Source organism: Drosophila simulans, chromosome 3L, assembly GCF_016746395.2.
Source record: "Drosophila simulans strain w501 chromosome 3L, Prin_Dsim_3.1, whole genome shotgun sequence".
NCBI classification, from domain to species: domain Eukaryota; kingdom Metazoa; phylum Arthropoda; class Insecta; order Diptera; family Drosophilidae; genus Drosophila; species Drosophila simulans.
Genome location: NC_052522.2, coordinates 4,285,298 through 4,301,646, shown reverse-complemented (window position 1 = coordinate 4,301,646; position 16,349 = coordinate 4,285,298). Strand labels below are relative to the sequence as shown.

At 40.6% G+C, this 16,349-nt stretch overlaps 1 protein-coding gene across 12 annotated transcripts in view; it reads left to right on the top strand.

Annotated features, from left to right (window-relative positions):
• Positions 1 to 16,349, top strand: part of LOC6736770 (formin-binding protein 1-like) — a 31,691-nt gene that overhangs the window by 3,585 nt on the left and 11,757 nt on the right. For 2 of the 12 annotated variants that reach the window (XM_016170213.2, XM_016170219.2), the window contains exon 1: positions 13,048 to 13,165. The exons of the other annotated variants lie outside the window; for them this stretch is intronic. In XM_016170213.2, the coding sequence (XP_016030395.1) occupies positions 13,064 to 13,165 (102 nt within the window). In that variant the 5' untranslated portion in view covers positions 13,048 to 13,063. Of the gene's footprint in view, positions 1 to 13,047; positions 13,166 to 16,349 lie in introns of those variants that run through there. 12 annotated transcript variants of the gene reach the window in all.

Here is a 16,349-nt window from a genome sequence, read left to right as displayed (position 1 = left end):
GACATTTGCATTTGATGGGAATTTCTTTTTTGGGAAAACACCACCCCGCCCACATTGTATCTCCTACCTTTTCCGTCATCGCCCTCGCTCTTTCTCGCAGCCACTTGGATTTTCTTTCGAGTCTACAGAGTGTGCCTAAAAATAGTCAGTGTTTTTGTAATTTGAAAGTGCGTCGGGTCTAGACAAAGTATATTGAATTAAAGATGGTTTTGGTGCCAGAAAATTCGTTCTATGCTATACTATAGTTTTTAAGGATTTAGTTCGAGGAGCTTAACATCCTTTTAGGAACTCAAAATGCCTAAAACCTTCTAAACTTTTATTTATCAACTATTTGCTTACGTTTCTGTTAGTGAACCTAATAAACAAGTAACAAATAACAAAGTAGTCACCAGTTTTATCGGGAAATATCCAAGTAAATATTTCCTAGAGCACTTTTTCAGAATTGTAATGGAGCTGTAACTTGTTCTAATTTGTTTGGCTCTAAATATATGTACATGCTCCATGAACAATTTGTCTTCATTTGAGTGCTCTGCTCTGTCATACCCTATATATAATCAGCTGGTTCTACTGGAGCACTCTGTGCAGTATCACTCAAACCGATGACTGCACTTTTTTTTACGCCCGTCCTCACAATTCCAGACCTCTGTGATCCACACTCAACGTTCAATGCCATCGAGTCGATTCGAGTGCAGCTGTTTAATGTTGTCGAGCACTGTGTAAATAGGTTTCATGCAATTTGTAATGCTGCTGGTGATCGTTTTCGATCAGTTTTCACATGACATTGAGAGGCCCAAGACGGCAAACAAAATAAAAGCGAAACATTCACCGCGCCGAAAGACGTTCACCCGAGCAATTAGCAAATACGTATTTGTGTATCGAATTGGGGAACGGCTTAAAGTTCGAGTTGCCCCAACTTGTTGAACGGAGATCATAAAGCATTTTTTATGCGTCCGGGGTGTGGACATGCTCTTGTAAGGAACTGTGCTCCATAAAAAACGCAAGAAATAAAGTCGAAGCTCGTATATCTTTTCGCAGCAGGTCCATTGCCGAGGGGGAGGACCTGGCTGGGGATGAATGAATGCTTTTCTATTTCAAACGTGTCCGCCATGATTGAAATTCTATCACCATCACCCTCTACCAGACTGCACTTCGTCTTCCTTTCCTTTCCTTTCCATTTCTTTGCTATTCCCCAAAAGAAATGTGGGTGTATGTAAGATCTCCTTGGGCACAATTCCAATTAAGCGAGCGCAAGTGTCAGGGGCAGGACATCCAGGGCGAAATGGGGTGGACTCCTGGCTCAAGGCCATGGCCAGCTCCTTGGGTCTCCGTCACTTGCTCTCGTCCTGCGTGCGAAACGCACCCTATCTGAAAATCTCAATCTGCATCGCTAGCCAACGCCCTCTGCCCTGCTCCTTATCCTTATCGATTTTCCTTGCTCCTTGCACATGTCCCCCCTGCAATATGTCGCCCTAATATACAATCAAAATAGTTTCTGGCTTACTCAAGGGAATTTTCCAAGTTCATGCTCACCACGGGGGGGTTGCAAAAACATTTTCGCTGATTTTATTGCATCCGGATGCGGAGATGGCAACTCAAACGAATTTGGCGGCAATCCGAGACGTCGTTGAAAAGCTGACTAAGGCGATATTTATTTGGCAAATGGCTGAAGGGTTCCGAGTATGGATGGTGCAAGTGTCGAAATGGTTGAAAATATTCCGAAAGCATTTTTTAACAGAATTTGTGTGGGGAATTTATTACGGCGAACGGTTTATGTAAAAGTTTTTGGAAAATAATTTAATTAACAAAAAAGATGTACCTAAAAAATGAAAAAGATATTAAATTTCTGAACTTTGTTCGTAGAATACCCAACTATGTTATCTGAACATTCCACTGCATATATCTCTTTCGATCCATCCACATATGAGTATCCTTTGCTGTGCGACTCATAACTCGATTGTGAATTCTATACACATCGTATTGGGCAGTGCATTGTAAAAAGATTATTACTTTTTGTTTGCATTTTAGCATTTCGCACGTTTTGGCTCGCGTTGCCATTTTCCAAGTTGTTGTTTTTTGCAATCCGTCTGTCGTGGCGTCTATTGATTTCAGTAGCCTTCAGCCAGTTTGCGCCGTATGCATACTAATCACCATTCAGATACTTTTGCCAGTGCAGTCAGAAAACCTTTTAAAATGCAAATTGCAACCGTTGGAGTTTGAAATAAAAATCGGTTGTGGCGCCTGCGTTGACCATTTTGAATTTGTGCCACTGCCCCGGCATTTTTGCCCCACATGAGAGTGATTATTAACATTAAATATTATACTTTTCTTGTTGTGAAAACATTTCAAAGATAAGTTTCAAATTCTTGTGCGATAAGTACGTACATATATTACGCACTCACTTCCTTTCAATTCAGAGCCTCCGTTGCGATAAGTTGACCAACTTAAGCTTAGTTTGACCATGTGTTCAGATAAGGAGTAAAAGCATATTTTAGAAATATTTGTACGTTCCTTGTGGAATACGTTCCGTGTGGAATAAATAAATACTTATAGTGCTAAGAACGTGAACGGAATGCTGCCGAATTTCTGTATTTCAATTAACACCTTGGCGTTTCCGAAACAAATCAATTTGTTGCCATTTCCAGTGAGTCAGATATTGGCTTTTGTTTACAAATACCTGCTGCTGATTCAGCTGGAGAAATAACTTGCACAGAATTAATTATAACTATTTAAAGTTTTAGAGTTTTGAGCTTCACTGGGCATGTCGTTTCAGTTTAGTTTGTTTCGTTTATTTTTCGCTGGCGATGTGTCAGAAGAAAACTTATCAGCACATGCGGCTGATGTGACTAAATTAAATGAACCTGTTGCTGGTCATAAAATCTATATAGACACGCACACCAACAGGTGACAAAAAATCCCTGGCTCAGTTTATTGAATTTGTGGAACTCTTTTTATCGGTCGAAGGCAGAGGGATTGCCTGGCCCCGTATCAGAAATAGATTAAGCACCCTATCGAAATTATGGGAATATTGCCTATTAAAGATATTAGGAAAGTAAATCTAAGCACATAAATATTTTCTAGAAGATAACACTTTTTCTACAGTTTGCCCATCAAAAAGTGACATTGAAAAATATTTACGTATATATCACTCAATCCTTTCAAGATTTTTGCGCTTTATTAGCATAAGCAAATTTGTCTCGAAATGATTTATCTCACCTACAAACATATAAAAAATAACATCAAGATTGTTTGCCGCAAATTGTTGACTAGAGTATGTGAAATTCAGCGTTTCGTTTTCAAGCCAAACAATTTTTGTTTGACTAAGCACACTCACAATCGCCCACAAAAAAAACAAAGCTCACACACATATCATATCAGCAAAGGTTAATAAGTAAATATTAGTTAGACATTAGATACACAATGTGGCCAGTGCTACGTATCTGCTAGAATATTTTTTGTTTTCGTGGTTGCCTGAGGGGAACAAAGGCCAAATTCAATTATAGTGGCGGGTGGAAACAACATGGCCAATTTGGGTGTGGTTCGAACCGATGGCAAAAACTACAGAAAGCCAAATCATGAATCAAAGTATTCGATTTTGGATAATAATTAAAATTCCGCGCGAAGATTTATGATGTGCGCATAGAAAGCTAAAGTCGCTGGAAAAAAAACTCCCACAAGAAAAGATACATATCAATTTCAAATAGATAACCTTAGGTCAAATTATTAATTAAAATATTTTTATCTGTGCTTCGTAAACATATAGTAACATTGTGGATCTGGCTGGCTACGTATGGTTTGTTTGGAATTTTAGTAGTTTGTTTGCCAGTTCGATAAGAACGCTTTTCCGTTGCTCATTATCAACAGGTTCATTGGGCTCAACTTTGACCCTGCACTGTCAACTTTTGTTTTCCTTTTGTTATTCCACCATTTATTAATTAGTCTAGAGATTTATGGACAGGCGGCGATAATTCATTTACGCCTTCTGACTTCGCAGACTTTCTGTGTGGCAATGGCGACATGTGGTCGCTGATGGCTCATGACCAAGTCAAGTTAATGCCTGGAGAGCTCTCCTTTCGAGTGGATCTGGGTTTCCAGCGGGAGTGTGTGCCATTTTGCCAGAAATCGGCAACACAAATCGGCCACAAATCACTTGAAATTGCAGTTGGATCGGGCAACCCCGTTTCTTATTGTTTGCCTGTCCAAAATGCACTCGAATTGAAGTGGTAAATGGGACGTCATGGCAACCGATGCCCTTTGTTCTCGATCCCCTGCAAGCAAGTATATATATGAAAATGTGCCCTAATGCCAGTTTGTATCACGTTTTAGCCGTTGGATCTAGCAACACGTTTCATTATTTACATCCATCCAGCTAGTTGATAAAAGAGAAGCTTTTCTTTTGAGTCACCCACTTCCTCCGACTGACTCACCCGAAAGGGGGTGGCCTTGCCGCCTCCTGATTCCGCTGTTGCGCTTCCACCCTCCCACGTATGTATGACTCATCAGCTGAGCCAGCTTGTCCTTCAGACCCACCCAAAGCCACCCAAACACCAACCATCCACTCACAGAAACCCCCATGTAATGCCGCTAGCATTGCGTCAAAGTGCTTGATTACGATGTTTGTTTAATACTTTTTTTTTTCGCTGTGTGCGGCATGCGACATTGTTTGTTCGAAGGGGATCACTGCAGGAAATGGGGGTTTAAAAAAGGGGCGAATTTTCCCATAAGCTGGCTTATGAATTATGCAAAAGGCTGCTTCATTGTTACTTTTTTAAACGTTAATAATGAGAATAAAATTCTGATTTCTAGTAATAAATAACATTTTGATTTCTAAAATATTTTTTGAATCACTAATATTCATATATCATGGGATATTTTATATTATTAAGTAGAAAATAATATTTGTTCAAACTATATTGCTTAATCATTTTTCAAAATTTAAATATATATCTTTAGATTTTTTGAAAATATTTTTCGAGTGTCCTGCTATCGCGGTGAAGCTGTCACAGCTTTGGCTCTATTCAAAAGGAGCTTTTTCCGCCTGCTGGATGGCAAGTTCAAAGGCAGGGGAATCACACAAAGGACTGGCTGTGGTGCTCCCCGTTTCGTCATCAAATGTTATGCAAAGTAAAGAAAAACGAGGAATTGAGGACACAGCCCCGGCTTCGCTTTTATCATTGTCATAAACATAAGCGAAGGCCTGCGTGGCTTGGGTTTCCTTTAGTTTGGGTTTCGTATAATAACGTTTTTTAATTTTTGGAGTAACCGCTTTTGGTATTCCTCAACCCCTTGATGGAAGAAAGAAAAAAAAACAGTTGATGGCACACCCGCAAAACAAATTAGCTTCATTTCCTGCCCATGTGACAGGCCCAAAACATAAGCCTTGCCAAAACTGAAGTATTTTTTGCGTTCAGAAATACATAAATTTGCTGCTTGCTTGGCCATGCTGTTTGTTGCAAAAATTCGAACAAACTTTGTTGTATTTTTTCTCTACTTTTTTGGATTTTTTTTTTTTTTTGGTGTGTGGGCAAGTTGGAACTCCTCCACATGGAGGAGCTATGGCGGAAATCGTTAAATACTCTGGCGATAAGACTGAAAGTGTTGCCGCAACATGTTGCTGGGCGAAGTCATTGAACCGCAGGAAGTTGCATTAAAATCGATTCTGCGGACCCTGATCTCCAGTCCCTTGACTCATCACATCCCATCCCATCCATATGCTTTTGGGGTCGCTTTCCATTTCTGCACAGTCCTGATTCATTTTTTTTCGTAATTTCGATGAACGCGTGTCAGGGGGAGGTGATGTGTTATGATGTGATGTGCCCATGAAGAGCTCGCCTTTTGTCTGCCTTTTGATGTTTTATGACAGTTTCAAATAAAAAGCATCCATTAACGAACCAAATCGCTTCATCAACGGCATCCACAGCTGCCGGTCTTTGTTTTCCATGCTTTGTTGCACTGCAATTTCCTTGGCCAACCGTGAGAAAGTGCACTGATATGGCTATAATGGCAGAGGATCGGTTTATCTGCTTTCTTTTGCATAACCATCGTCGGTAAAAAGTGCAAGATGTAATACCCATCAACATAATCTATTCTTAAGTTCAATATAAGCGCATAATGCACTGCATGAAAGTCCTATAACTTTTGGGCGTTGCTCTAGTAATGTCAAAAGAGTTATAAAGTCTTTGCCCTGCGATGCTCTGGTGAAAAGGCGTCGGTAAATTAGGTGGCAACATAGTTGCCACTCAAACGTGCCACATAATATTATTAAAAACTGCAGTTCGCCGCCATAAAACGTTGCTAAACGGGGAATGGGCTGGGCCCTGGCTCTCCATGAGTAATGGAGACGGAGTACAGTGGATTCGAGTGGCTGGAGGGGCTTGAGGTTGAGGCACCGCCATACACGAGGCATAAGGTATGCCAGTGGGAGCTGCAGATGGCGACGAAGAAGGCATAAAAGTTGCACACGCTGCTCGGTTGCAAGTGGAGCAGAGAGTTGCAAGAAGGGTAGGGGGCTGGGCTTGGGGTAGCAGAAAGGGGATACCCGGAGCATTGCACCCGCCGTCATTGTGGAAAACTGTGCAAACTTGAGGCAGCTGCCAACTATTTTGCATCCGTGTGAGTGAGTGTTCGTGTCTAGTATTTGTTTGCTTGTTTGCCGTGAATAAGAAGATGCGACGTCAACTTCAGTTAATACTATTATGGCAAGATGGTAGCCCTGATTTGCGAAGAACATACAATAAATAAGTGCTTTGTGGCGAGCACATTGACTTTGCTCCTAGTTGAGTGGGGGAATGTGAGCTGTTGGCTTAATCAGTTCATTTGCCAAGTGCTGACACACTTTATTTCTAAGAATATCCAAATTGGTTTAGTGCTCGCAAGTCTTTATTATTAGGTGATTCATGGATGAACAATATTAGTATTAGCTGATAACTATATTTTATGGAATACAGTCTTTATCGGCATGCATTTATATATGCTTGGAATTTTACATAGATACATTGTAGATATAAAGACATTGTGGATATATGTATTATATATTTTTTAGGTAACATAAATGCTTAAATAAATTAGTTCTTTTCTATATCAATTTTATTTATTGCATTTTTGGTTTGTAAACTTGTAAATGTTCCATCCTGTAGCATAAATCAATGAATAATAATTAATGAAAAAAAAATCAAAGAAAAAATAAATGTAAATTACTCTTTCATCGAATCAGACTTCCGTATAAATAAAGACTTTCGGGGAAATGATCTGTATTTATTTCGAGGTTTAAACAAAATATTTAAACATCGATGTGAATTTTGTTTAACCTGATTTTCTCTTTCTCTTGCAGGTAAGTTCCAGTCACATTAATCAAGCGACGTGAAAAACAAGAATTTAAGCAGAAAAGCACTGTGATTACGGAAAAGTCTGCAGTTGAATTGAATTTTCCAGGCAATCGGAATGCAATCGGTAGCGCTAGTTTATTTTTATAAGACTTGAGCGCATTTATTATAAACAAAAGCGAGTTGATAGCCGCAATAATGTTTACGTTAACATTGACTGCCAGTCAGTGGATCGAACCTGAACCCGAAAAGAAAGAAAACACTGGGAACCCACCACCACCCATTGGAAAACTGATTTTTCCTTGACGCATTTCCGAGGCATTTCCATTCTATTTAGTAAACATCACGTCCAACTTTTCTTGGCCAGACAAAAACCATGTATCGACAATCCTCAAGCGGTTCTCCCGATTTCCCAAAAATGGGCCTGCTGGCTACTTTTACTTTGGATTGGATTGAAATCGAAAACGAATCAATTTGTATTTGAAACGCAGTGCGTTCATAATTTGTTTATAGATTCGTATATAAATTTATATTTCCGCATTTCGCTTTTGGGCACTTTCAGTTTTCATATGGATTATGCATTCGCTTTATTGTCTCGCCTCGATTTGATTTGCTGACTAATGGAAACTACTACCCTCCGGCATAATTAACATTACAAATCATAAAGATTTCCAAGCGTCAACTCGATTTGCATTTCCATTGTGGGGAGCGCAGAAAAAAAAATGTTTTGATAAAAGATATGGTTTCGATGTTGTTTTTTCATTTGTTTGCTTTAGTCATTTGTTTGTTAGTATTATTATTTATGCATTCTATGGACGGGTCTTTCATAATTTCCTGACAAGTGCAGAACCGGTTTAGGGAAAGGTAAAAGAGAAATAAATAAAGGGGAAGCTGCATAATTTTATAAACAAATTGGAAGTTGATTTCGTTTTACGATCCCTCAACACACTGTGTCTTCCCTTTTGTTCATTCGCACAGGTGAAAATCGTTTTCTAACAGACAAATACCAAAGATATTCGTAATAGACAAATGAAATATCATTTCAATAGAATTTAAGAAGCGCCGCCAGGTCATTTAAGCCTGTTGGGTCATCAAAGTTGAGGCCTAATTTGCATATAAATTTCTTTTCTTTAGAGAATCTTCTTAACGGCATTTCAATGTTGCACTCAAAGCTAACAGTTAATGCAACATTTATATTGTATTGTGGGAAAATTTTAGAATACCTAACGGCCCACACACAATTAACGGAAAATATATAAAAGAAATAAAGCTATTCTTAGCTGAATATAATCGAAAACAGCGCAGAGAGATAATTCCCAATGAAAATCCACTCAAGCTATACGAATTTTCTGCAAAGGAAAATCATTCGCCCACGCCAATATATATATATATATGTACACATGAAAAGATCTTAAATTATAGGCCGATTGTATTCGAACATTTGGCAACACTTGTTATGAAATCACCGCAACATGCTTAATGATTTTCCATCCAACATTTTTCCCCTGGACCCAGCCGAGGCGTTATCCATTTGGAAAAATTGAACCAGGCCAGCTGAGCTGGGCGAAGAAACAATGGAACGCCACAGACCCAGACCCAGTATCCGAGTCTCGGGTCCAGTCACTCACTCATTCACTCGTGCCCCCCAGACTGGCTGGCACTTTGGGGCACCACGAAACTAGTTTCGATTTGGTTTCTCGCTGGCTGCTAAAATGTTGCCAACTCCTGACCATCCGCTCCAACCATCCTCCGTTGCCTCCACATCCTCCGCATCATCGCATGCAGACTGCATTTAGTGTCGTCAGGCAGCTGGAACAGTCTGAAACTCAGCGGCCAGACCTCCGAAGCCCTCGTAAAAGTAAAACAAAACTCGTGTCTAAACAATGGCAAACTCAAACCGCGGGCAATTGAAACCAGAATTCATTTGGCTCTGGTTTAGATTTTCACTTTTGCGGCTATTTTGACGGACACTCCCCCAGCGGCGGCCCTCTCACTTCCTCACTTCCTCCCGCCGCCTTCACTTTTCCCCTTTCTTTTATTTGCCCTACTCAATTTCAGAATCAAACTGACAATTGTGCAGGGAGTCGACTAGAAAATACCCTAATTAATAGGAAAATTGGGTGAGACTTTTATAAAATGTGAATGGGAGACGATAGTCCCATATAAATTCCACTCCTATTAGCTGATTAATGGGTATATGATAGTCGAGTCAAAATACAACTATACGATAGCATAGAAAACTGTTTTTTTTTTTTTGTTGATGTTACATTCTTTCCGAAATATCTGTTTTCGAGGGGGTAACAAAACAATCAAATCACCTTCAATATAAAAGTTACCGTGCAAAAAGAGCTGAAAAGGCACGTGTTTAACCCACACCCTCGTGAACTCCTGCTCCCCGATCTTTTCGTAGTCCAGCTGGTTAGGCAATTTACATTATTTTGTTCTAAGGCGCAGATGTTCCATGGAATAGGGCTTGGTGTTGTTTCTAGCTTTCGTACTTTCCTCCGCTTTTCACCGACTTAATTGGAAGCGTTTGTGACGGCGCGGCAATTGTCTAAATGTTTGAACTGCGGCTGTTACTTAGTTAGTCGCTTGGACTTGGACTTTGTCGGGGCAATTGAGGTTCGGAATTGACATTGACGCCGAATGATATTGGGTTGTGAAAACAATGAGGCGCTTAGAAATAAACGAAATCCATAATACAAAGCAACTAAAAAAAAAAAGAAGATGGCTTCAAATAACTTTGCGAAAGACTGAAACTCTCTCACGTTCGATGGCCGAAGGCGAAACCGAGTTAACCTTTTGAACTGGTCAAAAAGTCGGGGTGCAAGCATTCCGTGACGTCACTAGGCAATCAACTCTCAGTGGCACACAACACAAAATCTGTATTCTATTGAATGATATATTCTTAAATGATCAGATATGTAGATATATAGAAAGAACTGTATTCCAGATAGTGATAGTCGAAGGTCAGCTAGTCTAATCTCTATTAGCTGTTGAATACTCTTCTTTGTTCGCACAATTTTTTCCCAGTGCATCTATACATTGGCCAGATCTTCCAGTGCAGCTGCGATGCCGCAACATCGAGATGTTTGTCTGGTCAGTGAAATGCTGTCGTTTTTTGTTGCTCTGTTGCTAGCTGTTTGTTATTAATTGACTTTTGAGTTGACTTGCTGGGCAAAAAAGGCAGCGCTTAATTTATTGCTCATACGCCCCGTTGTCTGTGGTAAGTACGAACGAAATGGTAGGGAAGCCAGCAGGGTGCACCCACAAGTTCGGAAGCAGACGCTGCAGGAAATTGATCAAGTTTTCCCACCCGCCAAGTAAAAGTGTCTGCGTTTTATACCCGCCATTTCCCCCCTGCATTTCCATGGCTCATAAATATATGGAAATGGCAATATTCCCGCTCTAAGAAATATGTGTAGATTTTGTTTGTTATTTTTGTGCTTTTGTGCTGCTATAAAAATAGCTAATGGATTGCAGTTGGCTGTGCTGTAAACATTTCCTCTTTGCTGGCATATAAAAAGACGGTGAGAGTAATCCATTCTGTTCTACGGATCGTGGACTACCAACTATTTGCATTATATGGCTGGTTTTCAGTCCCGCCTAATTGCCACCTTGTTTTCCACGAAGCTATCGCCTCGCATAATCACAGACTATGTAAATACTCACATACATATGTGAGAAATTTTAATTACCGGCAACGATCTTGTATCGCATATAGCATACAGCCCACAGATAGATGTGCTGTGTGCATCTCGTTGCTGTGCCGAGATTAATGATAACTTTGAAGAGCTGAAAGTAAAGACATGAGAAATGAGTTACTCGGAAAATGCTGCCCAGCCTTTGTTGTTGCTCCAGTTTTCAGCGTTGCAAGTTGCCAGTCGCAGGCCGCAAGTTGCAAGTGGCAAGTTGCAAGAGAGTTGCTGCATATTTTCTTGTACAAGCCAACGGAAATGCAACAAATTTTTATGGCCACTCGAGAGCGAGTGAAAAAAAAATAACAAAAAGAAAAGAAAAGGAAAAAAGCCAGAGACTTGAAAAGCGAAACTCTGGCCACGCGGATCGAGGCTGATAAGGCTCGGCCAGGGCTCTATTTATAGAGCGGGGCAGCTTTATCCAATCGCTGGTTCTGGGCGATGTCGAAGCCATGCCGCTCCTAAAACGTCCATCGAATGTCCGGTCTTGCAGTTGCAGCTGGAGCTCTCAAGTTGGAACTCGGAATTATTGGCCATGGTTCTGCTGCCGCTGGGATTTCTGCTCAACCAAAGTAGTTCAACCTGTTCGGCGGCTTTGGCCCGTTCCCAAAGAATGTGGCTGCAAATTTATAGCTCTTTTTGCTTTCAGCTCTTTTAGCCTTACAGCTTACAACCGCTTCTATGTTCCATCTTCGTCGATCCGACGAGCTTGCCCCTTATGTTTTTGTTTCATATTTTTAGCCTCTCAGCGGCATCCGTAGCGACATTAGCTGAAAAAAGATTAAGCTTTCGTGGTCATTTTGTTGCAAGATTTACGCAAAATGTGGCTGAAAAATGGTTAAGTCACATAAAGTACATAAAAAACGCTAGACGGCAGATTTTTGCTTCCCATCAAAATGGAATGTGAAGTGCACTGGAAAAATTGTTGCTTTAGTAAAGGCAGCTCTTTCAAGCGGGCTTACAAAGTTGGGAAACTGTGTTGAAGAATCTTTGCTGACCTCATTTTTTCATCTCATTAATCTAATCTAAAGTGAATAAGATTATTAATCACTCAAACTTAATTGGAATTTCGTTTTAATACAACCTAGATATTTAGGGCACATCATTCAAATGACTTGATAAGAACATAAAAACAAGAGTTTAGGAATTTATAATCCTACATTTTTGCTGTTTTTAAATCACAGTGTAAATTATAGTCACTCATCTTATTTCTTAAGATGCTTGTTTGGGCTAAGATGGAGTTTGTGCTTACTTACTTCTCGACTAAAAAATTGTAGTATTTTTATGGTAGCAAAAGAAAATGCGTTGATCCGTTTGGCACGAATGTCATTCAATCATTTTATTCACTCATTCACTCAGTGCTCAGTTTTTTAGATATACCAATCTTTTGTTTTTATTTGTGCTTGCAAAGCGTCTTCTCTGGTTCGCCTTCTTCTTTTCTCAGTTCTCAATTAAGTTTAATGAGCACATGGGCATTTTCATAATTGGAGCAAATTAACTTGAATGGCGCTTCTCAGCCAGAGATCCACTCCATATATGTATAAGCTTAGTATATAAGGCGGATTCCGCCCGGAAGCGTTTGTCGTACTTATAGTTCGACTTGTAAGCAAAACTTAAGTCTTAAGTCTGGCCAACTTCCCTCTTGTTTGTGCCCTGTGTTAACCTAACGAGCGCCAATTGTCAACTGTTTGCTTACTGGGTTTTGGACCAGCTGCTCTGCTCTGTACAATATGACAGATCTTTGCGGTTTTGGCACGTTTCGAGGTTACTTGGACAGCGGGCAATCAGCGAAATATAAATCAGTATAATAATAATTATAATAATAATAATAGCGAAGAAGAAATGAGCAGTGAGCTCGGTTTCTATCTCTATCTGGGCAGCCAGCACTCCCTCATCTTGGATGGCACATGTTACGAAATTCTTGGCTTATCTTGAACATTTTCTACCCACCCCATCTCTGCTTTTTCTACCACATTTCTTGCGGCCATTGGAGACCACTTAACTGGCTGGAACAGTTGGTCAATTAGTTCGTTCGTGGCTCTCAACATGAACTGCCTGCTCGGCTATTTGAATGCGGCTCAGCGCAGCCTCAGCGAGTCCGGAGTTGCAACCATTTTGGATCCCAGGGATAGCCATGTGGAATTTTGGGTGAGCTAGTGTGTGTGTGTGTGTGTGTACCCGGCGGGGCTGAAAGCAACCAATGAAACCACCAACAAGAATGCCCCGCAGGTGGTTAACTGGACAACCAGTTTGCAATTAAATGTCGCCGCTTAAATGTGATTTGATTCTTTGCATAACCGAAATGCAATTGGGCTTCAATTGCCTGCGTTAGATTGAGTTGATCGAGATTGGGCCAAACAAGTTGGTAATGCACCGCGAAAAAGTGGCTTAGTTTCTTTTAGAAATTAGGGGAATATCAGTGCTCTAAAGGAAATCGAACGTAAATAGTGTTGGAAAGTGTTATTTGGAATATATTTCCATGCTATTCTTGATTGCCATTCAAATGATTCTACCTATTCCAAAATGAATCTTAGCTCATTTATTTCAAAAATCATAAAATATTATTGGTAATAACATGGCTATTTTACATGTCTGCCCATAAAATTACAAATGATTAGGAATGCAGCAGTGAACCTTTGATCTTTCGCTCCGTCCCAAGAACTATTCATCAGCAATCACCAGCCTGGAGGCCAATCCACTCATATTATTCATTTGCAGGCACCGTTTGGGGCTGGCCATCTCTAATGATCTTGGAACCGGGTATTCAGTACTTGACCAACGGCTTCTGCTGCCGGCGAGTTGCGACTTCTGTTTTTTCTGGCCACGTTGAAAGTTAAAGTTCAACTGAACGAAGTGGCTCAACTATTTTTATGATTACAACTTTGCGCTGACCAACTAACGGTTCACACACGATGGCCAGAAAGCAGCGACAACATATGTATGCTATTCATTCTGGCCGATGTTTTATGCTTCCTGTTTTGCGTTTCAGCCATGAGCATTATCCGGTTGAGCTGCTGCTTCTGGCCAAGATCATGTTGCTGCTCGGGGTTTTTTGGCTGTCGGCTTTTCTCGTTTTTTCCGCCTCTCTGTTGAATTTCCACATTTTTAACTGTGAAAAGGCGTCGCTTGATTTATTCATTTATTCATTCGCTTGCATGATTGCAAATTTACATGTGTAATTATCAAGTTGCGGCAATTTGTTAGCCACTTATTCGGTTCTAACTTCTGTTTTATGCTTGAAATGCACTCTATGTGGGCACTGTACTTCAATCTAATTGGATAGATTTTTCTTTGATGTAGACCGACTTGACCTAAATATCGATTTGTGCGTGCGAAAAAACAAAAAACCAGAATGAGTTATTTAATCAATAGCGAGAGACAAACGGCAGCGACACCGAATGGGTTAATGTGCTAATTTTGGGTTCCCACTGTCAACAACAATTTGCAGGCACTGTGTGTGGATGGGAGAGTGGGTGATAAAGAGGAAGTGGCGAACGACATGTAAATATAGATCCCCACTAGTGGAGTGGGCGGGAAATGGGGCAGAGTTGAGTTTTCCACGGAGCAGCATTGAGGCGGAAAATCGTTACAGCAAATTAACTGAAAATGAGCAGAAAAAGCCGCTTATAAATAGAAATGGAAATGGAAAATGGCAAGAAAACGGGTCAGGAGTTGCTTCTTTAGTTTCGTTTTTCTCCCACTCATTGTCTTGGCAAATTTGTAGGGAAATTTCTGCGGAAAACCGCAACTAAATTGCACTTGAAGTTGTTATTCATGTGGGTATTTCTTGATGAGCTAAAACAAGTTGTTACACTAAAGATAAAATTTATACTAAATCCGTTCATTTTTCTACATAATCTTTAATGTGGGAAGTTGAACTTTAGATGTATCTGTTGAACCGACTGATTTACTGGGGTCATCGCACTGACCTGGCTTAATGGAAAAACTGATAAAAGCTTAAAAAAAAAGTGGCCGTAAAGCTTTCTTATTGCAGCATTTTCATTAGACGTCACGACTAACAAAGGCGCCGCCCAAACGTTGTCATGCTAAACTGAAAAAAATTCCATCGAATTGCAGGCGGTAAAAGGGGGCGTGGCGGAAGCCAATAGACATGTGTATAGACGTGCCGCCACGAGCTGCATGTTGCACTCACTGGGGGCAATGTCAATTTGCGTCGGCCAAGGGAACAGTCATCAGTGGACATCATCGTCATCCACTAAATGTCGACTGGGTGCAGCACATCAAACAAACAATTCATCGTCATGCCGGGCGGTCAACTTCACTATCGATATACTATACATACAAACCCCCCATTATTCCAACACACTTGTGTGTGTGTGTTATTACTTCCCCTGCTTATCAGCTGCAATGAATATGTTGCTGTTGTGCTTGCTGCTGCTGCAGTTGCAGTTGCAGTTGTTGCCGCTGCTGCTGTTGCTGCTGCAGTTGTTTGCGTGCCACGTCCGCTGCAGATAAAAACGCGTGCTGCGGAACTTCCATTGGGCGGCTGCCCATGAGCTGAATCCGTTGTTCCTCTCCAAGAATTCGTCGCGGATGCACTGCTAGAAAATGCAGTCGTAACTGCATTGAAATATATATAACCATAAAAGCAGATGCATTAAAAGCTATTCTCTTTATTTTTAATAAATTCTGAATTTAATTAAAAGCCATGAATAATTCTTTGTTCAATGAAGTGTCACTCAGTGAATGTCAAATAAACATTATTGATGACTCAACCTAACAACGCCTTCCGCTTTTGTGTTCTTATAATAATCAGCTACATATCCACCCAATTCCAGTCAGCCAATGTAGTTGTTAACTAACTCTGGCTAGATTCGTTGTTTAAGCCACCCTATTTTGTTTGAGCCGCTGTGAATATGGCTTCCAAAACCGCAGCACAGAAACAAAACACGAACGCGACGGTGGTAACAAAATCGTTGTTGGTTGCAATACCAATAGCAGTAGCAATGGCAACCCAAAGCCAAAAGCAGTTGGTGCACCTGTTACCCAGTTTTATTTAGTTTTAGCCGTTGGCATTGCCAGCTCGGTTAGTCGGTCGTCAAAAACTGGGTCTCTCTCCTAATCGCCTGGAAAACTGAAGCACTGAAACATTGGAAAACCAAAACAAAAGCCAAAGCCAAAGCCGAGGCAAAAGGAAGCCAACGTTTCTGGTCGAGTGCACCAGTACTGTGATGCTAATGCAAAACAGGAACCATAATGTACGCGCAGTATTAACCCAACCGATCGGTGGATATATATCTGGTATAGGGTATATATATATGTGTATATAGACAAATGCCAGACAGTCGCCGTCAGCGCTTTCTGCTTCAAT